General features: G+C 30.6%; 1 protein-coding gene across 1 annotated transcript in view; it reads right to left on the minus strand.

The window, feature by feature from the left end:
• The window catches only part of LOC113396419 (calcyphosin-like protein), a 52,095-nt gene extending 30,878 nt beyond the window's left edge, over positions 1–21,217 (minus strand). Inside the window, exon 1 of the mRNA XM_026634343.2 lies at positions 21,108–21,217. Within this exon, the coding sequence (XP_026490128.1) occupies positions 21,108–21,174 (67 nt within the window). The 5' untranslated portion in view covers positions 21,175–21,217. The remainder of the gene's footprint in view (positions 1–21,107) is intronic.
• Positions 21,218–27,718: the final 6,501 nt, after the last annotated feature.

Raw genomic sequence — 27,718 nt, forward strand, 5'->3', positions numbered from 1 at the left:
CGTTTTTGTGGTAATTTTAAAAGTATTTCAGTTAAATGTTCCACCATTTTATAAATATCGTTAATTCGTTCGAAATACGTTGCGGTCGAGATACCGTGCACCGACACATTTGTAATTACGCTGTATTGCAAAGAATTTATTCCTATGTCTCAATTAAAATATTTTCGATTTAAATCGTACTGCCATTGTATTTCGGTACATGTTTATAACCTTATCTGATTAAGAGAATCTTCAAACGTGTTTAACTTCGAGTCTTGATTAATTGAGTGTATGATTTACCTTTATAGTTGAAGTTAATGTGGCAACCTTTAAACGTATATTTAAATTTAAAAATAAATAAGTTTAATAGTATATTTATATATATCAAAAATATTTAAAATGATTTTAGGCACGATTATTTTATGTCAATAGGATTCCGTAAATCTATGACAGTTATCATAATTTAAATTTGAGATAATGTCATCAGTGGAAATATATTTTCAGTTGTAATGCAAATAATATTAAGGGCTACTTAAAGAAATTGAAATACCTTAAAATATTTTTTTTTCACACTTTCATAAAAATCTTTTTAATGATATTCTTTCCATTCGGTTTAGAATTTCATAATAAAAAACAATTTATTGATTGTTCCGTTTTTCTGAGTGATTTAAGTTCACCAAATCACAGTGACTGTGATTACTGATTGTTTCATAAAACTTTAGATATAATCTTATTATCTTAATTTACTTATTCAACGCTTTAATATATGTACCAGTGTATATACAAACATGTCAAAGATAACTTAATACATAACATGCTCAATTCTCATGCTTTGAAAACATTTCTTCTGCTCGAGAAAGGAAAGAATAATAATAGAGACTCGTACCGGGTAACGGGTAGACACGTATAATCTTACAAAATCTAAATAATATACAATTAAAATCAAATATATACTCAGTTATAAAATATATTATATACTGTACATAAATAATAAACAAATACGTACATTAAAATATAAAGTAAATTAGGGAAAGAAAATGCTTTTTCAACTTTTTAAAAATTAAAAGAGACTTGAGCATTAACAGTAAAGAAGTAGAAATAGAAATCAGTAGAGTGGAGTGAGATACATTGTGTTCTCGTTATTACATAGGTGTAATAGATGTATGTTAAGCCCTAGAGAAGCCACTTGATTTCAGCTTGAAATTTGGAGACGTCGTCAAATTCTCGGAACCCGTAAATGAAGCGAATACACAGGCTGTGTAGCTTCTCAAGTTTATTTTGCAAATACTTGTTTATAATATACTAATCTAGTAAATAATATATTTTATCCCAATCTATAAGAAGCAACTAGGACAATAGCCAATAACTCTTTAAAGCCTTACTAAACGAAGCGAAAAAGGAGCATTGGAAAGTAAAGAAAGTAAAGTTACCGCAAAGGCTCTCCTCTCAAAGGTTAGGAGTTTATTTCACCACGCTGTTTTAGTGCGGGCTTGCTAATATAAAGTGCTTGAGTTTCATCAGACAGTCTCCTCACGATGTCAGTCTTCAATGAAAACACAAATTAGGCACATGAAAAGTAAACAATCACCAGGTTTAATTCCACTTCGGCTTAAATCCACGTGCTGTATTTATTTCGACATAGCACAAATTCCATTATCACCCTGTCCTCTCGCGTATATAATAGTAAACATGAGTTGTTTTATATAGTAACAGCTTCTGTCGGCTCAAATAAATGACATGTCCACGATATAACGCGTTCCTTTACTTCGAAACCTCATTTGAATAATTTCTTCGGGGAATATTAATGTTTTCGGAGCTCAATCCTTATTAAAATTTTGTCTGGAAGTATGATTAGTGACAATTCGCTGCGTCGAAAAATTAATGGATTTTATTGCACTAAAAATTGCAGACTCATTCAGAAGAATTTTTATACTGGTGATATCATTTAACAATTTTTTTTTTTATTTTTTGTGTTTATTTTTTACGTTTAACTATATATTTAAGTAAGTATTTAAATAACAGATCAAATTATTTCTTTGAAAGTTTAATTTTAACAGAAAAACATCATGTATTATATAAAAAAAAATCTGTAATCTCTAGATACCAGATAAAAGATTATATTAAATAAGGTAAACTTTCTGAACTAAAAAGAAAAATAATGCTAACGTTTTCCCGCCAAACATCCAACATGGCGGAACGCGCGTCTTTTTACGACTTCCATGAAAATTATGACCTTGTACGTACGTTAAACTTTTACGTTCCGAGTAGGATCCACATGGGGTGCTAAAATTATATTATTGCTGTTAAAAATACATAGCAAACCTAATTTTTAAAAATATTCTTGTTTTGCAAGTCATATTCAAGCGAAGCTCGTGAGTAACCTACTCCTTAACTAATATCTAGATGTATCCGTAACGATACCTATATATATATAAATATTGTCACATAAAAATTGAAAATGTTATCAGTATTAGGTTTAAATTTAAGTTTAAGTTGCTTTTTAGAGAACCTTCTAATTTTTATATAAAACCAGTTTATCTTAGAGATTTTATTCAATTTATTATTAAATTAATATAATATTTAATGTACATCACCTTACGATAAAAGTATTAATGTGATTTTACTTATATAAATTTGTATTTGTGTTTGTACATGAATTGTGTCAAATTGTGTTTGTGAAATTGTGTCAAAAATCTAAAAAGATAAAAGATAACTCGTATATTGAATCTGATATGCTTATTATTACAATATAGTTTAATAAACGGGTGTGAAAAAAATATAGCTTTGTATTAAATTAAAACATTTCTCACACGCTTTAAACATGTAAAAGAGAGAAGTAAAAACATCGGCTCCCGAACACAGAATATAGAATACCTATATCAGCTCAGTCAGATTAGAGAATTACATGAAGGTATATTTTTTGGTTTCATGTGCACTGTAACTAACGTTCTCGGTGCATTTTTAAATTTCTATAAAAATAATTTATCTTATCTGTCGCCATATTTTACTTTAGTTCAAATGTTAATCGGAAAGTACGTGACCATTAGCCAGTAAAAGTAAAAAGATTTACGCACAAAGTTTGTTTACACGCCGCCGGCAACATCGATTTTGTGATTCATTCATGGCGTACTTGTGCCAACTTTCTCGGTTTACACAAATTGGATTCTGCTGTTTATTTTAAATTTCGAATTGGTTAAATTTTCGTTTGTTTTTTTTTTAACTTATTATTATAAGAAACAATCAAAAATAGTGAAAATAAGTTGTTGATTACTTATCATTGTACATTGTGTACAAATTATATCACTAAACATTTAGTATACAATTCATATTTTTTATATTAGTCTTATTTTACACTAATATAGTTAAAGTCAATATATTTTTTAATGTTGATAATAATAAACAACCCTTTTTGGGTACTGCACTTAAAACAGTTAATGTATAATTTTTACTACAAATTCAATAATTAATTTATATTTCAATTCCATAATTTAGTGGAGTACAAATATGTGCGCAAACACTGATGCGCCCTCAATCACACATTCCGTTGGAACGGGAAATTCGCGACATCGAAATGAGTTCACAGGCGCAGGAGCACGGGCTTCCAATTTCCAGGCTACAAATTCCGGGGCTGTTACTAAGAATTTCTTGACAGGAAAGCCCGATAACTTTTAATGGCCTAGCCCGGGGTTTTAACTGTATCAAACCATGCTGGGATAAAGTGATAGTCTGAAACAATAGTTAATACTAGTCTAAGCTATAAATATCGAAATAAGGTAGTGAAAGCATTCATTTCGTATCGACTATATCGATTTTGAAAGTCGACTTAAGGTACTACGCCATTTGTATTTATCCCTAATTTTATAATGATTGAAGTCAACATAATTTTCTGACATTTCACGACAATGACGCTTTTCTGAATCCCTGTGTATTTTTATTACCTTCCGCATTTTCTTTAATGGCTCAATAGTGTGTCTAGCCACAAAAATTATCCGCGAGTAATTTTACAGCCTATGATTGTATAATAAGAAATCTGAAATTCAAAATACAAGGTTCAAGAGTGCTGGCGTATATTTTTAAAACGAATTTGAACGTCTTGCTGCAATTACGTTTGAAAATCGTACTTCTGGATTCTGTTTGTGACATTGCTTTAAGCTAAAACCTACTCTGTGAATAAACGGGCTTCTTGAATAACCTCGTATTAACTAATAGTAAAATTTATTGTGAATAATGTATTTTGATTTTTATTTATAGCAAAAAATGTTCTTTCAAATTTCAAATATTCAGTTGGAATGTGAAATCTGTTAGCTGAGATATTTAGCACATAGGTTATAGTCAATATTTAAATATTTTAAAATATATTTTTAGTTTCATTTTGATTATCCACGCGAGCACATGGACCTTATTGAAGTGGACCTTATGCCCATATAAAATTGTTGAAATCTAAACTAAGCCTAACACCATTAATGTACTGCCTATTAAACCATCTAATGCTAAGTAACTTCACAACGGCACATACGTCGATACGGGGTATTGACGTGTAATGATAGAAAAATTAATGAGTGAGCTATCCCACCCAGACAAGTCTAAACAAAACCATCAGGTAAAAACAAAATTATGCCATCGTTTATTACTTCTATCTTAGAACTTCCAAAAGCATAGTTGATTTAAAAGTGTGAAGAATTTTAGTACTACATTACGAAAACAATAAAGGAATTAGAACGCTTGAAGCTCAGTATAAAATTTAATAGAAGTAAAACTGCTTATTGCTTCAGAAAAGTTTTATCAAAAATAGAAGTTTGACTTGAAACATAATATTCTCGGGTCGCACACTCTAGAGAAATGACGCACGTATTAAGGCATCACCGGAGAAATTTATTAGCCAGAAAATTTATGACGTATAATGCTGCGTTATGGACAATAGTAAATGGTTGGTGGAAATGGATAGCCCGTCAACGTACCAGTTCGTTCTGACGTTGAAAGCATGACTAACGACCGTGCTGGGGAACAAATGTGTTGATGACGGCTTTTCGAACACTATTGAATAATCATTATACGATTACTCCAAACCACAACAAACCATATTGTCAGTGTATTGCATACATCTTTTTATTTTCAACTAATAATTTCTTAAAAATAAGAAGAAAATAAAAGTTATCTATCTTACTAATATGGTTTTGGAAAGTTTGTCTGTTGCTCAATCTCGTTCGATAAATAATAAAATTTGGTATTTGACGATTGTATCATTTTTAATTATGTCTACAAAACAATATCTTATTTTTAAATAATAAGCTAAAAGTACAATGTTTTGAGAATTAAATCAAAAAAATATTTTAAAATTTAACTATAATGTCATACGCACACGCGGTAAGACTGTAGCTGTAAATCTTTTCCTTTACTTAGAATTGGCAATAAAAGTGACAAAGTTTTTGTGGATTTGATTGATCACCTCAGTTCGATGATCTGAGACACCGACCGCTAAGCGATTTAGGAAAATCGAAACAGAAATACGGTTTAAAGTTTTATTATGAGTTGGATTATATACAATTGTACTTGATAGAATGTTAAGTATTATTATATTCCAGTTGAAATAATTAATTAGTTTATTTGATGGTAAGGCTTTGTGCAAGACGAAAAATCAATGATAAGTAGTTAATACCTACCCAGAGGGGGTGGATATCACCCACTTATCATTTATTTTTCGGCAACATTTTGTCATGTTCTTGTTTGAATGGTGACATCCAATTTAATTACACACAGGCAAACGGGACATAACACTTTAGTTCCCAGGGTTGGTGGCGCAATGTACCATTCCTAGTTAAAATTTCTCACACCGTCAATGTCTATAGGCAGTGGTGACCATAAGATTGTCAATTTATTCGTTTTGCTCATTTCAGAATTACTTAGAATGTCGAATATTTGAAACCGATTTTAAAAACAGTAAGAGGTTCTTAATTCGTCTGTATATCTGTGTTCAGATATAGTTTCTTTGATATTGAAACAATTTTTCTTTTTTGCGTATTAGCGTATAGCTACATGGTTAACCCATCTCCAGTTCATTGTTAATAAACATTGTTAAGTTTTAATTTGTGTCAGACAATTTTCATCATATTATTATGTATTTACTTATAAATCATAATCTTTTTATTTTCGTATGTTTTTACTTTCGAGTCTAGCCAGAAAGTCAAGACACATTTTTTGTAATATTGTACGTTTTAAATGCTTTTATATGTAAATTAAATATGTTTTATATGTAAATTTCGATTTATGATGGCGTTGGACTAAAATGATACGCTTTTAAAAAATATCACATCATTTATTATTGATACAATTGCGGAAAAGACTGACTTGCTTGTCTGTGCGTCCAAAGTACCTATTTACAAAAAAATAAATTCTCAATATTTTAATATAAATAAAATTTTGTCTTCTAATAGCTTTAATGATTTACATAATTACGTACATAAAATTAATCAGTATTATTTGTAAATATAAATAAAAAAAAAAGGTTTTACATAAATATAGTCGAAGACGAATAATATTCGCAATAAAACAATAATGACCGCTATTAATCTGTTATATCGTTATTTCACACGTGACCGAGAGTGTTACATCGTTGAAAAGAGAAATAAAAATAATTAATGCGTGACCCGCGTCCATATTCGTTTATGATTTCTGTATTACCGTAATAAATTTCGTATCAAATATTAAGGTTCAAGGACTAACGTTCTTTGTTAATTTAATGTACAAAAATGTTTGAATGTATTGCGTAATAAAATTAAATATCGTCAATATTGTATATATCAATTGACCTTACCTACACCTTGTTGTGGTTCCATCTTAATACAACACCATCTCAATCTGATGGTGTTGTAAGAGCTGACTGATTGAATTTGTTCATCACTCCTTGAAACCATACAGTATTAAGTGACTCAGCTCCTCGTAACGTAGGTAACCAAGGAGGGAGTTGAAAAGCAATGGAGTACTAAAACAGATCGCCGTGGGAATAGGCTAGCGAATGATGATGAGACGAATCGCTGAATTCGCTGAATTTAAATCCTGTCAACACATTTAACAGTACATTAAAATCGTAATGTATATATATATATAATTTAAAGACAAAGCGGAAAATATTTATGGATCATTTACGATACAGTATTAAGTCGATTAATAACTTAATTTTAAGCAAACTTGTTTTAGTATAAAATATCCTTATTATGTCCCATTTTAAAGCGTACTACCCGTCTTTTCTTTTTTTAATACAGTTTTCCTAAATCCGTTTAAATCGTCCTAAATTAAGACCAAATAAATAAATAATAGAAACGAAATGAAATATTCATCGAAATGTACATTTATTTTTAGTGTCTAAAGATATTAAAATGTAACTTAAAATAAATGCTGCACTTTAGTAATGAAAAATTCATACAAAAATTTAGTTCCAAAGAGATCTCGCCGTACATCTAGGGTACGCTGTTTGTAAATGGATTTTAAATTAAAAACTGTACGCAGGGGATTGTCTAGCATTTGATTACAAGGGGTTTGTCGGTGATCATTGCAATCGAATACTGCGGAGTCACTGCCACCCGGGTGAACATCGGTTTTTAATATATTTTAACATCGCCAAATGGGAGTTCTGTTTGAACGATTTTATCTGCATTTATTCGCTTGATAAATTACAAATTTCGGCCAGAAATGCATGTTGTGTTAAATTATTATTGAAACATTTTCATTTTAAAGAGATATTATTTTTTATTTTATAAGACATTTTCAAGAGAGTGAAATGTATTGTATGATACACCTTTTTAAATATGTATTATTATAAATATTTATCCATAACGTATTTATATCTAGTTATAATAAACGTAAGTACACATTATATAAACTCCTTAAAGAAACATAGATATTTAGAAGATAATCCTCTGTTTTGAATCTATACAAAGCTGTCTTAAAATCATTATTACTTCTTGGTGTTCACTTTATTGATATATTTTTATATAAACATGAGGTCGAAGAATGGCTTGTATAATTCTATTACCAGTTTTATTAGCTTAATATATTTTCTGAACAAAATAGTTATACCCTGTTTCTACTTCCAACGGAAGAAGGCTGCAACTAAAAGCTTCTACTTAGTGCCGCCGTGTATTTTTAAAATGAATTTATTAAACGTTTTGCAATTACGTTCAGAGTTTCAACTTCTAGCCTCTGTTTGTGACATTGTTTTAAGCTGGTGGTTTATATATAAATGGGCTTGGTGCTGAAATATCTACTGGTGTTACATAGTTAAACATATTACTGGTATCTTTGCAAATTAATATGTAGCTAAACTTGGCAACAATGCTAGTTTCTTCGCAATGTATGAGACGAATGGTAAATTCAGTATTTGTCCAAATTGCACCCACGATCTTCAACTACGATCCGTGTGTTCTATAAATTGGAATATCTCGTGTTCGATTGACTTCAAAAAAAAAGGAGAATCGCTAAAATTGAAATATTTCTTATGTATGTTTATCAGAACTTTGCCATTTATATATAATAGTGGGTGTCCCGCGTTTATTCAAAAGATTTTTTAGGAATTTCGAAACCTATTGCTAATAGATATAACCTTTGTTTTGATTTAATTTCATTGTAAACTGCAAATCACTCATCTACATTTGGCGCCAAAATGATGAAGCCTCTTAAATTTTAAATGAAATATTTATTATCAAATAGAATACATTAGTTCAGTTAGAATTGGAGTTTGTCGAAAACTATTTATATTAATTTTGTTTACGTTTTTCATTTTTTTCTTATACATTTATTGCGGCGCTCTCTAAGCTGCGAGTAATTATTTGTTAGTTCCTCCTTCAAGAATCATCTTTAATTTTCTGCACATCTACGCCTGAAGCTCTTCAAAATGAGACCATAACTGATTTTCTATGTGCAGCTACCATCCTTCAAATCGGCTTACGCTTTTAATATATAAGATTTCCGTTTAGTCCCATTTAAATTTGGATTTCGTCATATGTTGTCTATACGACGAAATGAAATGTTATAAAATGTATTTGTTATATAACAGTGGCATTTCATACGGTTATAAAATAAGCGTTGTTTCTGACATCATTATTACTGTAACATTGTCCATGCGAGAATATGGCAGTTATAAGTCCCTTAGAAAGTATAATTTACGTGAAGGAACATAATATAACTCGTGTAAACTGTAAACTAAGTTTCAAAGTTCAAGTTTTTAACACGCCAACTCCAATAATTCTAACTTATCAATTCCAACTTTCAACTTTGTTTGAACTGAAAAAGTTTTTAAGTATTTTAAATTTCTGTACACTTACAAAAGTTTTCAAATTATGATTCATCTTTTTGTTTATAGTTCGTATACTGTCTCATTGCTCTTGCTTATAAGGGCTCACAATAAATGGTCGATCCAATAAAAAATGAGTTTTGCTGTCTAGAAATATATAGTAGCACCCTGGAGTCTGTGGGATGACAGGACAGACTCGGAAAGCACTGCCTGAACTAATTCTGGTCGTGTCGGATTCCCGTCACAATTTTCCATAAAAACTTTTTCATCTGGTTTATGTATTCGAGAGTGAAACCGTGAAAGTACTAGTAAACCGCCTCGGCTTCGAGCGGGTGCAATTATTAATAAGGAAAATGTTATGATATAAATATAATTTATACCCCATAGCACTCAGGAATAATGAAGCTTTCTACCAGAGAAAAAAAAATAGAATAGGATCATTAGCTCCGGTTATTACCCTCTACATCCAAACAAACAAATTTCATCTCTTTAAAATAATAGTATGGATTAATAAGTTAAGAGATTATAACTAAAAGGATGTACCTTTTTTCTAAAAAAAAAAAACAGTGTTATCTATAAAATAAATTATCTCTTAGATCCTTTTAAATCTACCACACATATGTTTGTTTTATTTTTATTATTAGGTATCTTTATTAAACAAGCAATTAGTTTTTACCATAAAGTTGATAAAAGATTTTAAATACGATAATCGAGAGGATATACCGTTCTTCGTACTGACAATTTTGTCCCGTAACGCCGATTAACGATTCTTTTATAATAACCTTTTGAAATATTATTATTAAACATCGCTAGTTTCGTGTTCATACAAGTTCTCACGCACAAACGCAATAAACTTTTATGTTAATGCTAACGAACTTTATATAGAGATGTGCTGGGCACAGATTAAAAAAATATCCAGCCAATGGATATTTGGTTAAAAATACCGAGGGTTTGTCGAAAATAAAACGTTTATATTGCAGAAATGTTCCACTGAACGAACGTATTTGCATGTGTATTTATTTTGTTACGTAATTGTATATATATGTAGGTATTCAATTGTTTGTGTGCATCTTTAATTCAATTGTTTTTATGCAAAATGCTAACGCATGTTCCAAGTATGATAGATTCGTCATTATTCAGATAAAGTTCAATTTTTTTTTAAATATATTTTAATATTATATATAGATGAATCAAAAGTACTTACAATCTATATTAAAAAATGAGGATACTTTTTTGTATTGTTTTAATGAAAAAATCTACTATGCCAATATCCGTAATGTGCTTGTATATTACTATATTTCAATATTACTATATTTCAATTTCACCCGCTTTAAATTTACCCTATTGTCGTTACAAACGTGAATTTAATGTTCTCTTCCAAAGTGCAAATTAAACAAATATAAATAATATTCGGCGTTCGTATTTCAAATTCTACTTACGAGTAAATACACATTCCTTTTATATTTTTAGAAATAAATTTCTGTTCGAATTTGTTGCTCTTATTTGTCATTTTGTTTCTTTTCTACACATAGATACAATATTGAAAGAAAGGGACAGCTATATGTTATAGTATTTACAAAGTGCGGATGAGCCGTATAGACACAGTAACGACCAAACAACACATCCACCGCGTTAATTGCAGCCATGACTTCGTGTAGAACGTTTTGTCCATTGAATAACGAAAACGCAAATATAGCTAGTATTCCCTTTGTATATCGATCATTTTAGCCTGCGCTGTATTATTGTCCCTTGTGTAATTGCATGCACTTATTTGATACAGCTAATGTGTGATGCGAGACCACGGGTTCACTCATATTTCGATGGGTCGCGCTGTTGTGATTTTAACCAAGGACAGCGATCCTCTGTTCCGTATAAAATATTAGCTATTACTCTTTTCGATATATTATTCCAAATTTTCTCTACAAGTAAAAGTGGAATCGGAGTACCGGTGAGTTATTAAGGCCTAATAGGACGGGGAATTCTATTTCTGTGATAGTTAAGTTGAATAACAATATTACCTGTGGTTTCATAATTTCATTACAAAAGTACCAAAAAGTTACCCGGGTTTCTTTAGGATGCTTAATATGTTCTATTATGAGTTTGTCGGATTCCTGTTCTTAATTTTGCTTATTTTATATGTATGTAGGTATACTACTTATACTTAAAGATTTATGTTAGAAAATAAAGCCTCATATTTATTAAAAATCTCGTGTTATTACAAACAGTCAGTGCAAGAGCAGCTGCTTCTAACCCCCACCCTCATCAGGTTAAACGAGGGTTCTCCAGTTCCGCTCGGATAATCGTAACCCCTCTGTTAGACTGTCTATGACGTTGTTAAATAATTAAAAAAAAGTTTTTACTAGAATTATAGTTAGAAGAAATCTTAAACTTTAACTTGTAAACGTCATGACGTGTGTAACTGAATATGGGCTTAGGTAGGCAAACAGGCAAATGGCCACTTGATGGTACGTGGTCACCACTGCCAGTAGACATTGGCCCCGTATGAAATTTAAAACATTTCTTCCATAAAGAATGGCCCACCAATCTTTGGAACTGTTATGTCCCTTATGCCTTTAATTACACTAGCTCATTCATCCTTCAAACCGGAACACAACAATACTAAGTTTTACTGCTTGGCGCTGGAATATATGTTGAGTGGGTAGTAGCCAGACGGGCTTACACAAACGCTTACTACTAAGTTACATATATGTATATAATTGAATTCGTAAACTAATATACTTCTTGTTAACAGTAAGAATAAGACAAAAATGAACTGTTAGTAACGTTCTTAATGAAATTGTAATATTACTATTTTTGTTACTCACGTAAATCAATATTGATTAGGTACTCTTATGCAATAAAAAAGGTATTGCGTATCTCAGTAAGTGTGACTAACGTGAAAACTATTTAATTTAAAAAGTTAATATATGAAAACGTCGCTCAAGATTCCATAAAATAATTTTAAATTCAATTAAAAATAACTTACTCGGACTAGATTTCACTTTAGCAAATCCGTCAATAAAAATTGTTTCCTTTTCCCGGTCTATAATAATTTTAGATGAATTAACACATTTCACGCATTACCCTAATACTGATATAGAACGTTTAAATCTCCATAGCGCGAGCTCACTCGGTCCCTAATCCTGTATGATTCTTGTTTTGACCAGGACAAAGGGCAGAATGGGGCTGTCCGATAAACGGATTAAAATTTACGCAATTTATAACTATAGAATATTATAAATTGGTCGTTGGTATTTGTACCTATTTTAATATTTATTATATTAATAAATATTACAATACGATTATAAAGAGGATAACCTTCATTCGTTTGTTTTAAAAACTTCCAATCCGATTAATACGGAACTCTCATATAATATAATTTTTCTAGAATAGATTTGACGTTATTTTTTTAGATTTTCTAGAATAGGTTGACGAATATTTTACTACGGGATTAAATCCTTATTGTACCCGTATAAAGTTGAGACGGGTAGCTAGTATATATAAATGCGTTATTGGTTTAGTAGTTAGCATATAAGGCTATCCGAGTTAGGTAACAAATACTGAGGTTTTCTGTCTAGAAATGTGACTTTTTCAAGCCTCGGAAGTCAGTTGTTCCTGTATCTGAACTATTTCGATCGTGTCGGATTACTGGGCCGAAATATGAGAGTAAGGAAATGATGAGTGCATCTGTGTTTGTGCAGTGCGTATATATTTGAGATGTCCCTCTCGCCTCCAGAAATAAAAATTACAAAAAATCATAACTTAATTTTTTTCTAAGTATATTAAAATTTGTGTCATTATAATAGATGGGTATAAAATACGAAACATTTAACACCGAACACTCTAGTTAATATTTCTTTTAAACAGTTTAATTCCATTATTATAATAATACATCACTGGTTTTTGTTTTGAAGTATGCGGTTAAAAGTGAAGCTCCAAAGTAATTTGATAATATATTAAGTATCCCGATTATTCGGTTTGTAAAGCTTTAATATTATTCGAAACATTTTGTCCATCCTTCGGAGCCGCCCTTCCGTGGCAGACCCTACTAATTTCCTTTGAAACCTAGGCTCTCCGTATAATACGGATTTGGAAATGTACCCAAGCCGGGATTTGGTTAAATGCCGCATTTGCTGTAACATATGTATCAAATAGGTATTTGAAACTAAAATTAGATTATAATCTTATAGTTTAATACTTCATACGGATTTTATTAGTAAGTATAAAATATTTACTTTATTTTTTTTTTCTTTCAAAAGACTAATTAAGTTTTAAAATAATATAAAGTTCTTTCTGGAATATATGAAACACGCTAAAGCTGACACTGACTCGTAATTTGGAAAATAAGTTTAATCGATTACGTGGAGAGTTTTATTACAATTGCTGTTCTTCCATCTATATCTCAGATGAAAAATCATTTGTAGAGGATTCTAATTTATTTGAATAATATTTTAGGTCGTACTGATTATTGACGCAGTATAAATTGTAGCACCTCTTAGATCTTATTAGATCTTATTTTATGATTAAAAAGCGTGCTCCATGTTCAATATAGGAAATACCTCCAATTATTTTTAGTATCCCTAATTTTATTTATAAATTGAAAAGTAATGTCCCAAAAACATGTGATTTTTTTATCGAATCTATTTTTATATATATTATAGCGAATATTTAAGATTAATTGCATAATGTTGTACTAATATTGTAATCGTTGAGATAGCGTAATGTCAAACTTCAAGTATCAATCAATCAAGTTCAAGTAGTACCAGGTTCAAAGCAAGTATTCAAGCAATGCCCGGTAAAGTACTGAATTATCTCAAAGACGTAATCTTGTTAATTTAGCGATCACCTCCTAGCGCTTTGACGTGGTTGGGTACTAAGAGGTGCCTAGCATCCTTAATTAGTGTTAACGAGAGGCGGTGGGATCCCTTTATGAATTTTGAATAGATTACATCGAAAAGTTCCTCCGAACTTGTCCTTCGCAATCTCATTTTGTTTCGGGTTTCGCTATTGTACTGAATTCAAAGTCTACTTCGTTTCAAATTAGTATGTTTTGTTTGAAATCTTTTAAATTTTAATCAAAATTAATTGTAAACGTTTAGAATCATTATTACAAATTAAATATTATAAAGGTTTAAATTAAATTAATATTTTATTATTAAGTTTTTAAACTAGCTTCCCTTGTCCTATAAATCTGATATTTTACATGCTGGTTCAGTTCTGATGACAACGCATATTTATGGTAACCATGAACTGTTAACCCAGGTTTGGCTCCAGACAGGTAACTCCCCAACGGTCAACAGTATAGAGATACAAAAATAAATGAAATTCATATTATAACATATAATTGCTCATATATATGTAACAAAACGTAGGATTTTATTTATTTTCAAAGTTTATTTTCTACTTTTTAGAACATTGAAATAATACCTAAACCCTTTTTATTATTACCAAAGACTTAATAAATCAAGCCATCGCGTTAAAATTCTACAAAACAATATATTTCTTAAGACATACATTTATAGAAAAAAAATGCTATTATCTTTTTTTTAGCTGTTTCAAAATACCTGGCTCATCCAGTGTAGTGAGCACAGCTATTGAGTTGGGTTCAAAGTAAATTACGACGGATGCCTACAAAAAACTAGCCTTAACTTTAATTTAAGGGCGGGGATTTCGTTGAAACCCATTATTAATAACACGCTATACCTGCTTTACCATTTTTTAAAGAATGAAGAATCATTATTATTTTTTTATTTTAAACTAGAAATGAAACTATGAGATTTTTATACATGACTCAGTTATCCTAATAATTTATTAGATTATATTTCGTTTGGTTACCATATAGCTGGACATTAAATGCAGCATCGAGAGTTCGATTATCTCTTTCTCTTTTACTCTCGCTTTCCATCTCTCTCTCTCTCTCCCACACACACACACACAAATCTTAGGTATAATTTCTAATAGGTTAATCGAATAAAAAATATGTTAAGGAATGCAATATGCACAGCTTTTTTTAAACATTAAATATAGAACATTGCTTTATTTTTGATCTAAGAAATTTACTGACTTCGCATGTAAACAAGTTTATTTTTTAAATTGATCTTTTCATTTATCAAATAAAAATAAACTCCAACCTTTGATACAACCTTCCAATGAATTTGAAGACACGTCTTAATAAAAATTGTAATCCCGAATATTTTGATCGTGACAAACTTGTATATCTGGAAATTAAAACATCCAAGCATATTAAACTACTGAACGCAATGTAAGTAATAAAACTAAAGGGACGGACAACACGTTTGTAGAGATCCGCAAGCATAAAAAAATGATATGAATACTTGAATGCATGTCGCGAAACCATGCATATGTCTGGTTTTAATGAGTTTATTTCGTGTCCTAGTTTCTGTGTTTACAATAATTATATAGAGGAAGGACGGTGCTTGTTCCGGGAGTATTTGCATAACAATACCGAGTAGAACATTCGAAACATGTAAAACGCCGGACTATCGCAGAGGAATAATTAAATCGTAGTTTGTATAATTTACTCAAATGTATATACAAATAAAAATGGCGATCACGGGACGTCAGATTTATCAACAAGGACAAACAATAAATAAGTAAAACCACGTAATTTGGTTTTTTAAATAAATATATGTTCTTTTTATTATAATAACTAGCTACCGGTCCCGGCTTCACGCGGGTGCTATAAGGTTTTATATATAACTTTTATATTGAAGAACAAACACACAAAATTGAAAGATGAAATTCTCGGCTTTCTTAACTATAATGTACATATAAAACTTCCTCGTGGATCACTCTGTTTATGGCTGAAAACTGCATTCAAATCCGCTGCGAAGTTTACAAGATCTAAGAGTATAGACGGCGGCAAGCTACTTTGTATTATACTATGTAGAGATATGTCAAGGAAGTATATATAGTAAACGCGCAATGAAAACATTAGGGAGTAGAATGTGGCGGCGGAGAGGGAGCATGCTGTTTGCCGTCACGGCATTTGAGTCGGTTTTACCCCCAAAACAAGCCAATAGATGTTTCATTTCAAAAGAGTATTCGTAAAACTAATGGGACAACGCGATTGCTCTGATTCAAGAAGCCTATAATTATTTTTTTTTGGAATACAAACAGTTCATTCTTAAAACTAAAACAAAAAATTAGCACATATACCAAAGTTTCCACTCATAACTAAAATCAGAACAAAAATAATTATTAATATCTTAAACATAATAATAATAACAAAACCTTGAATGAAGAGGAAAAAATTGTATGGTTCTAACACAAGCTTGGTAAATTTAACGACTGAATCTGTAAATATATGATCCTTACAGACATATATATATAAAATAATTTCGCGCACGCCCATAGTATAGCACTGATAAGTTTTAACATGGGTTTTAGTATAACACACTAACTGATGTGATGATTCGGTTGTAAACCTTACTACCCAACTCAGATCGTAGTGTGATGCTATAATCTTTCCTCATAATTTTGCCCAATCTAACGCAAAAAAGATTTTTTTGTAATTCAGACTGATAATTCCCTAGATTAAACCGTTTAAGGAAACATAATAAACTAACAAACTCCTTAGGTTTATATAATAATATTGATTAATGATAGGATTGTTAAAATTGCTTCTAACTTTAAATCTCTTTTAATGTAGTTCGACATTGAGGATAACTTTTGATCCTATTCACTCTCTTAAGTTCATCTCTCACTCATTTTTTTAGATTGTAGGTACAAGTGCTTTTGTCCACAGATGGAAAACAAAGTCATTCTGTTGAATTTTTTTTCGCTTTAATTTCACTCTGAGTTACGGAACCCTAAAACTACTTATAAAGCTGCAGCTTCCGAATGCTTCAACTACACAACTACTGGACTTCAACAAGCATCTGGCATAAACAGATATGATATTCTAATATTTTCATTCGTAAGTTTATCACAAATAAAACTTCCATTAATAAAGTCGCATGGACAAAACTCCGTGGAGTTTTTGCCTCGTAAAACATTGAGGTCCAATAGGGGGCAATTTATATCGAGTTGAATCTACTTAAATTTACTTTTTTATATATGATTCTTATGGTTTTGATGATAAGGTTTAAATTAGCTTAAAATATTTTGACTTTGTTGGGATGTGTCCCGAGGCTAGCGTATCCCTTTACACGGAACAGGATTGTGGTGTTTACGGCGGAAATGTCGATAGCTTTATCGTGCGGCCAGGCGAAGTGCAGGGAATGAATGTATTGTTATTTTTTAAAGTTTTTTAGTAAAAATAGTGGTATATTATGTCATTTAGATTTAAATGTTTCTATCCGTGTTGTATATTTCTTATCACGTTGTTATGCCAAAAAGAGGGACTATTTTAAAATATATTTGGTATAGTGGTTTTAATTTGAATAAAAATAAAATACTAAATGTTAACACACGTGCTCTTTAATATAATTAACATAATACTGGCAATTTATTTTGAAAATACAAAAGTAGATAAATTCGATAAGGTTCTAAGATTAAGAAATAAATAATGTGTAGATACGATAAAAGGACTATAATAAGAGTATTTTCTTTTTAAAGTTTGTTATCAAACAAAACGAATTTTCCTCTTTTATTCATCTTGGTTGTAGGTGTAAAACGTCTCCGAGCTGAATAAATAATGAGTCCGTAAAGTTTGAGAGACTTAGCTTTACACATCAAAGTTTTAGAAGCACAGCGTATGTTTTAACAAATGTAAGTTCTGTAATATGGGTTTTACTTTATATTATATGAAATAAGAAATAAAGTGACTATCCTCAACACGCTGTTACACTACGAATAAACAAATAAGCCAATTTGTATCGACTTATCCGGAATATCTCAAAAACTATTTTGATTGTTGACCAATACCTTTGCCTTTTGTACTAATGTAGATATCCCACGAAATTGAACCTGCTGTCATATGTGAATTTCAATGTGCTATATCCACTGGGCCATCGTTGTCTCTATGAGGATGCAGCAGAGTAATTCCCACGCAACGGAATTACAAGACATAATTTGACATACATTTTGCAATCCATTAATATTAGATATCAACAATTTAATCTGTTCTCATAAATTACTTATAACTTTAAATTACCATTTTATAGTAACAACATCATATTTTAATACACCAAGTTATTACGACTACGAATTTATTCGATGGCGATTCTAGTACGTAGTGAGACTCAATTAGAATGTGATACTTGATACTAAATATTATATTCATTATTATTATCTGCATATTACAGATGAGTATATTATTCGTTACATTATTATCTTTTTAATCTGTCAACATGAACTGACAGATACTTGTCATGGCGGGAAAATTGACTCTCAAATATATAATTTTCATTGTGCATCGAGTAAAACATTATTTATAATAATTCTTATAAAGCTATACTAGATAAATTATTAATTATCGTTTTTTTTTCTGAGTTAAGACCAAGTTCTTACTGTAGTAAGTATAATATGACTAAGCGTTTTCAGGTTTACGTAATATTTAAGTGAAATTTGGCACTGTTGCAGTTTATGTACAGTGCCGACAGCTAAAATTTATATATTAAAAATATGTGTTAAAATACATTATATTAAATAAAATAATTTAAAAATTAATGTAGTTTAAGTTCATACTACCAATGATTATATCTTTATTTCCTTTTTTATATTTCGAATCAATATTTCTTATATTATTAATAGCAATCAATTACGGTCGAATATCAACTACAACTTGTAATAATTAGTTATTGTAATATATATCGTCAATAGATTTCATTATTCCGAACCCGACTTTGGATTATATTCTTACTGATCCCAATACCAACGAACATTACACATCATAATTTTCAATGAACCACTTCGACCGGTCTTAGCAATTACAAATTTTTATCATAGTATCTCGGGAATGAGATCGCAACCGGTTCCGTATCAAATATGCAGGAGCTTCGACCAGTCGGTAAGGGGTTCTCAACAAATATTGACTAAAGGAACTACTTGCATCAATGGCTCTTCGCTTATATAGTATCCATGCGTCCATTTTGTATAAACATGTTTAACTTCTAACGTTGTCAAATATTAATTTATTTAATTCTCTACATTTTTTTCAAACTCTTAATATAATATTACAAAATACTAGTCAAATATTAAATTTCTAAACGCGCTAAGGTTCTAATACATACATCTGTATATATACATACATAATACATTTAATACGTATGAACATATATATACAAAGTATATAGATTACTATCATTGGCTGCACATAATCCGGAAGCATCTGAATTGATGAAATTCTTGAATCGCTGCATGATTGCAATGACTTCAATTTAACTATAATATAAGCAATTTAATTGACAATATATATAAATTCCAAAATTGATTTATATACGACATTGTCTATTAGATTTATATCTGAATTACTATGATAAATAACAAATGATACTGTATTTAACATACATAGGTATAATCTAGAACAACTAGATGAAATGAAACTTGTTTTATACGTGGTTATGTAATATTTATTTTATATAAGAATTATTTACATTGAATCATTGATGATCACTTGAATATATATCAATCTAAATTAAAAAAATAGGCACTATATAAATCAAGGCCGCGTGGAATGGTGGCAAGAATGCAAGCAGCATTAACGGCGATGTTGATTGTTATCTGTCAAAATCGGATGAAGCAATCATACTCTATATACATTATACAACTACGTTTTGTCATTTTGTATATAGCTGCAGTCGAGATTAAATGCATTACCCTCTTTAAATGCTCTGAAATTGTGTGACAAATGGACCACATGATGGGAAATGGTTACCAAACATAGAAACTACTACTTACTACTACCAAACATAGAAATTGGTGCTGTTAATCATTCCTTACATTGCCAATTCGCCAACAACATTGGGAACTAAGAAGTTATGTCCCTCGTACCTGTAGTTTTTCTGTCGAGAAACTCTCAAAAGCTTGTAGTGGTTCCGTACTTCGTATCGAAAAGAGCGAAAAGCCTTTCGCCTGGCGCCTGAACTTTCACCGGTAGTCTCTAGATATTCACTAGTATTTGAAAACACTTGTGCATTATAATATCTCCAGCACAGCTGGTTATCTCCTATGAGAAGATTTGCCGAGACCGAAATCAGTCAGAAAGATATATTTTGTTGCGACAATAATAATATTTCAAGATCGAATTTGATTCTATATGCTATGGGATGTACTAACACCAATACTGTTCAGCTTAAATATTTTGGAACTATTTCTTTATAATTTTATTCGTAATCAATTTCAAGAATATAGAAGCCACAAGTTAATTATCCTGAAATTAGTGGATAATAATAATACATTTTTAGACGAATTTTAATTATATTATAGTTTTCGTTAAACTTCCAACGCAAAGTAAAGTAGCTTAAACTATAAAACTTAAAACTTTACCTCTCCTCTTAAGAAAGAACACGCTAAAGTTATTATATTTATTAATTTTTAAACCACAATGTGATAGATATATATTTCAACTAAATATAATATTTTAAGAAATAGATTGTGTTACCGTAGCTTAAAAGCGAAAACTTTAATGTTCTGTACCAATTATTTAGAAAACAAATTTTGAAAGAAAATGAGTGGAATATTTTCTTGTTATTAATATTTGACCTCAGACTAAGACACAATAATCTCTTCCAGGCAACTTCCGATGTAATGAAAAGAAAAATTTATAAGAAATCTAGTAAATATATTTTTTAATATTTTAGTTTTAATACACAGTCATATAACAGGGTAGTGGTGGTTCAAATGGTCATAAACTGGGTAATAAGTTTTATCGACTCACGGTCACTCGGCGCCGCAGCACACATAGCGAGAGCCGCGAACACTACTACAATTGTCAACGATGCCATTGTTACTGCTTGTTTTAACTTAAACAGCTTTATATATAATGACCGTGACTACCCACGGCTCCTATTAGATCCATCCGAATCGACCTTGGCAATTGGATAATAGCACCACATTGTTGATTATTGTTTTGCACTGGTTCTAAAAGTGTTTGACCTTTTTATATTCGTTTTAATATTTATATATAGTGTAAACGAGACAGTTCAAAGAACAATTCGATGTTATCTAAATATTATGGTTTTTTTTTTTATTTTGTCTTCTGGCATGTTACTTTTGAGCGCTACCGGTATTGAATCTGTTTGTCTATTGATAACTTTGGAGCTCGAGCTACTTACAGTTGGGTCACAATATATTTACAATAATCAGTGATAAGCATTGTTTAAAAACGACAAGTAAGGATAAGCTTATAACGCCAAGTTTGCGACTGCACAAAGTCAATAAATCCTCCCTGGGGTACGGTGTTCGTTTCTATTATAAAATTCCGCAGCTATTTTTAACTTTGGCAATTCATGCATTTAAATCTTTTGTTTGCTGAACAAACTTTAATTAGTAAAGCAGATAACTAAACATTTTTTATTTTATTATATAAATAAAATCTACCACCAGTTCGGAAACAAATACCTGAGATGGGGGAACTGAAACATAAACCGGCGAAAGAATCACAACTGTATTTTTTGTAATAAAGTGTTTATTTTTACTAAATATATCCAAATTTATCTGAGAATTAGTTCATCTGTCAGGCCTCTGTAGTTCTTTCTGCTAAACTGAAAAACTAAAAATTATCACATAACTTATTCCACAATTTTTAATCTTTACAATTTTATAAACATAACATAATAACATAATCAGCCTGTAAATTTCCCACTGCTGGGCTAAGGCCTCCTCTCCCGTTGAGGAGAAGGTATGGAGCATATTCCACCACGCTGCTCCAATGCGGGTTGGTGGAAGGTTGGTACAATTTTATACAATAATATAATATACATTCGTTATATATTCAGAATTTGTGTATTTGTTACATCAAATCTATTAATTTTAACGACACAGATAATGTTAATGTTGTTAATGCTTATTTCTCAAATGTTTGTGTATAAATAATATCATCAAATCAGAAAAAAAATGTCTATATATTTTTTATTTTATTCACACATATAATGTTTTAATTTTAAATAACCAACGCGTCCGAATGTTATTCGTTCATTAGGAAAGTTTAACAGTTGGGGTGGTAAATCGATATGCGCTCCTAACATCTTTTGTTGTAGGGATCATCCCCAACTCGCCACCCTAATGCGTACGAGAGGGCTCGGGGACGCAGTTCTAGGCTTATGAGGTTCAATTATACACCTATTATGCATACATATGTAATGAGAAATTTGTCTCCATTCAAATGGAATATATTGCTACTATTTTTTATCTGAATATAAAAAATATACAACGAATAATACGTTTTATAAGCAAAATAAAATAATGTTCTCTGTTATTTCTAATAAATTTTGACTTGTTTTAACTTCTAATCTGAGTGCAACATTTCTGTCTATGTAGGTAGTTACGTAAAGTTTAAAAATAAAATTATTTTTAAGATTCTTATTGAATGTCACGATTCATTCATCATTGATTGTCACGTGTACTCAGTATAAAAGCGCGTTCAGCTATAAACTAACTAAAAATAAATTTAAAACAAATATATTTTATTACTCTTATTAATATTTATCACTTAAAAAGTCTGGAAACAGCCCAAATTACTATCAAAATTTTTGAGTCGGTGTCAGCTAATGCTAAACACGACAAAGCTATTTAGATCTACAGCGTATATGTATATGGGTCTCGATTTTTCGATCACGGGCTTACAATATAATACTTAATTTAACATATATTAAAATAAATTATATAATAGATGTTTTTGAAACGTATGTATTTTTATCATACAATTATACAGAATATGTAGAACTAGCTAGGCAATTCAACCGTCGTTACGTTTAAAATACATGTTTACTAACAAGGAAAGTGTGGGCAACACTGTTCAATGCGAATGTGTCGAGGTTGTAAGATCGATGACCTCATGTTTCTACTAGTACTATGTAAGGAATGTTAGTTACATTATGTCGAGCGCGTAAGTTTGTAGACATCGGAAACGCAGGTTACGTGACTGTTTTTGCCACTAACAAGTCGAAGAATGTTTGCAATTTTATTTTAACGTTTTTACCCAAAGACATAACGCTACGCATACGGTATCATATTCGATCGAGCAACATGACGCGCTGAACTAACTCTTATAAGAGGAGAATCGAAATATGTACTAACTAAATTAAATTAGATTCTACAAGCATTTTATAACATATTTTAAATAATTAAATCGAAAAGTACCATCCCTTCAATACGTAGATTAGACAGATTTAGAGGTTAATAGCCATTACCTTTTATTAATTAGGTATCAAATCACATACATTTTACAATTATTTTTTTGTTTATTTAACTGTAGTTATTGGTTGAATATTTTCCTTGAGTTATGACTATTATATTTAATATAATTTTTGTACTACGCATGGTGAGATTTTTTTTTTAATATTTGTATTCGGAAACAATTTATATCATTATAGTCTTGTCAGTTCACGCAACCAAGATACTTTGCATACAATTGTAAATAAATTTAATCAAGACTAATTCTGTGTTTTTCAAAGATTAGTTTAATGCGATGGAAATTTAAAAAACATTATAATATTCCGAATACTTGTACCGTCAATTAAGTGTGAAACCTGAGAACACTGTAAATTGCTTTAAACAGTAATTGAGTCATTCATTTTGCCTGTCTCACTCTATATCATTTAGTTATAATTTATATAAAACTCAAAAGACTTGTATTCTATATCTATGTACATTTTATTCGTTTAACTTCGAGACTTGGCAATAGATATAAATGATTTTTTTTTCAATTCAGTGAGAATTATGAGACCGAAATTCTATATTTAAAATAAGAATAACAGGATTACATTTTATTCTTAAATGAAAGTTGAATATAAAAATGCACTTATCGTTTCATTGAAGTCTTTTTAAACTTTTACACGTAAAGGCGAAGAGTTATTAGTTAATAAAAGAACCTTCAAGCGCCGTCACTTTGACATGTAAGCTTATGAATAGACTCTGCCTTTGATCGCATCCTTAAGACTTGCGAGATGCATCTCAGTGTGTCTTTTAACATGTTTTTATGTCAAGATATTAGATAAATAAGAGTGATAACTTGGCGTATTTGCTTCAGTTGACGTGTCCGCGTACCTCATATTACCAAATGATGATTAAGGGTTTGTGATAACGTCATACCTCAATATGTCCACTCCATAACATAATTTGGAGTGTTAATACTATATGGCATAATAATATATAACATGGTAAGCATGATTCTACTGTTAATTCATATCTATTCAAACATCAGTTTTACTTTTTTGTAATCGAATAGATTGTTTATAAAAAAATTATACCATTTTTTTTTTTAAGTAATGGTTAAATTTATAATTTTTAAAATATTAGATAAATTTTAGTATTGTATTTTTTGTCCTAAATAAACGTAATGCCCAAATATATTTTCTACCTGAATTGAAAAGGCACCAAAGTACTAAAACGTTATTCGTTCAAGTGTATGTATTCATAACAAATGTATGCACGTGAAGTCGCAAGCACTATTTTCCATAAGCTATAGATGTCCTGAACTTCAACACAACTTGATGTAGGTCACTCTTGGGAAAAACCGAACTACAGAAATAACGATCCGTACACCACAGTTTGTTAAGACTTATTAAATATTACCGTAAGCATAGAGGGTAGTCATAAAATATAAATCTCATAGCCTATTTAGACTAACACACAAATTATAAACTGTTCATCGGAGTAGATAGCCAATCTTGTACAAATATGGCTTAGTTATTAACTTTTTTAATAAAGTTTTAAATTGATTAATTGGTAAAATTTCAAATGATCTCCGGGATCTCACTCAACTGGTCAAAGCGTATAAGTTATTTATGCTATAAAGTTAGTCGCTTGACCTTGACTTGACTTGACTTAAAGACCACGTTTGTCCATGCTAGCTGGAACAACGGTAGGTAGATCTTTAGATTCCGGGTTCAAATGTGGGGCCGGGCCAAAAAACGTTATTGGGTTTTTTGGTCGAAGATTTTTTATTAACTGGTCGATGTTACGAAATTGTCTTTTAAAGACCCATGCTTCGCAAGATAAGTAAAATCACAGCTGTTTAATTTGGAGAATTAAGGCACTAAAATGTTGCAGTCTGTAATCTGAGAAAAATTGTTGGCGTTTTCCATTGCTTAATTTGTATTTTTAGTTAATCTCGAGCCAATTCGTGTAAACCAGTGAAGTAGTATTGAATTAAACTCTATAATCAGCACCTCAGTAGTAATCCTTTACCCATTACTGGGAAACCTGCTGCTGTTCATTTACTTTTACAAAAAAAACTCGGCTGTTGTTTTTATACATATTTCAACACATTTTCTAAATGAACTAGTTTATCACTTCACCTCAGGGAAATGACTTACGAAAGCGCGTAAGTACTGTTTTACTAGAGCCCCGTGGCTACGAGTTACGAGCAAAACATTTTATTTACATTTTTCCACTTTGATAAATGCCATTCGAATGAGGTTTTAACTAAGCAATTATGAAAAAAGAGCTAGCCATTATACATAAAATTATAAAAAATAGATTCTTACATAGTTGCTTTGAGTAAGCTATTATTATTAAGTATAATTATTAACTCCTTTCATTTTATTCTGCTCATATGCTCAGGAAAAACTTATGTATGAATAACTTGCTCATAATAATACGACTTGGACGACTTATGAAGAAAACGGAAAAACAATATCGGTGTAATTGTTAAATTGAAAGGTCATTGCTCTGTAGAAAGACTATATATACTGGGTTGAGTTGCAATAAATAAACCCCTGCTCTCAGTTACCAAGCCATAAATTCTGTGCACAGTTTTGTACTTGCAGTCTACATATTCATCAGTGAATTATAGATTTAAACAACTCACCGGCAAAAAACTTCCCGATTGGGTACCAATTTATTACAGTTATAAATATTTTTGTTTTCCCCTATTCCTAGTCCGTTAGCCAACTTACCTCATAAGTCTGTCGAACGCCGGAAAACTTTGCAAGTTAAATTCGACGTTTTCGTTGAATCTACACAGGCTTTTTATAAGGCACACCAACCACTTAAGACTGAAAATAGGATGAAGTCAGTACAGGAATTGTATTCTAGATTCCACAGTAGTCAATTGGTCCATAAGAGCACTCACAATAAAGCCTCTCAGGGTTACTATTAGTTCAAATTTATAAATGCCAACAATGTTTATCTAAAGGTGGGATGAATGAAAAATATTGGATCTGCTATTAGAACCAATAGCTACATTCAGTTATGTCGAGATGAATATGAAACGTATCTTCATATCGTAAGCTGCCAGTGGATGTCAGCGTTAGAACGGCTGGAGATGATTCACAGTTTGAATAAAGAGATAATGGAATAAAACAGGTTTCTGTATTAAAGCTCGCTAATTTCCGATTGCCAGAATTAATCTCGATCTACTCAATACTAATACGTTCTTATTTACATATAGGTACATATATATAGTTAATAAAATTATAAATGAAATTTTGCATAGAGATTTCTTGTGACACTCAAGTCAGCATTAAAAGAGAATTTTTCGAAATTTTTCTGCTAAGGAGGTTAAATTAACGATGAAAATTTGAGAGAATTGATAATTGAGTTTAAGCATATGTTTACGAGTAAAAGACAGAAGTTAAAGCTTCTTTGAGAATTCATCACCGAAGAGGGTGAAACATAGGGCGAAAGTTTGTTTCGAAGTTTGTCATCTTTGTATATTAGAATGATGGAAATCGGTGTTTAGGCTTCTATTTATGAGAATAAGACTTATGGCAGCGTTTTTAAAAATACTATCGCGTAACCTATGAAGATGAAATTAGGGATGAAAGAGTGTATGAAGTTCGCCATTTTTGATGTTAGAATAAAGTATATCGGCGTTTTCATGTTAGATATTTGATGTTAGTAGGAAATTGGCCATTATTGTTTATGAGTAAAGAAATTTTTTACAGTGTTTTTGAAAATTCATCCCTAATAGTTTTTGATTGGACAGATAATGTCTAGAATTTTGACATTTTTTAAATGGTAAATATGAATATTGCATATACGCAACGTGAGTAACCAAAAAACTCAAATTCTTAAGAATAAAGGTAGATTCTGCATAATGTTTCCAATAGGATATCCTATCGGGTAAACAGCTACTGACAATATAAAAATGCCTTACGTGATACTAATCTATAAAATATATATAGTTTTTATTATTTGCAAAATATACATGGTAATTAAAATTCAGGCCTTAACTACAAACAAATCAATTTAAAAATATTATTCGCTTGTAATTGTGGCAATAATGCTAAAAATGAAAAATATTGACGTAAATCAATGATAAATTTTCCTTCATGACTTTTACTTCGACATGAATTTTATATGAGTATCAACGGGACGTCTCCT

Source organism: Vanessa tameamea, chromosome 6 (assembly GCF_037043105.1).
Source record: "Vanessa tameamea isolate UH-Manoa-2023 chromosome 6, ilVanTame1 primary haplotype, whole genome shotgun sequence".
NCBI lineage: Eukaryota > Metazoa > Arthropoda > Insecta > Lepidoptera > Nymphalidae > Vanessa > Vanessa tameamea.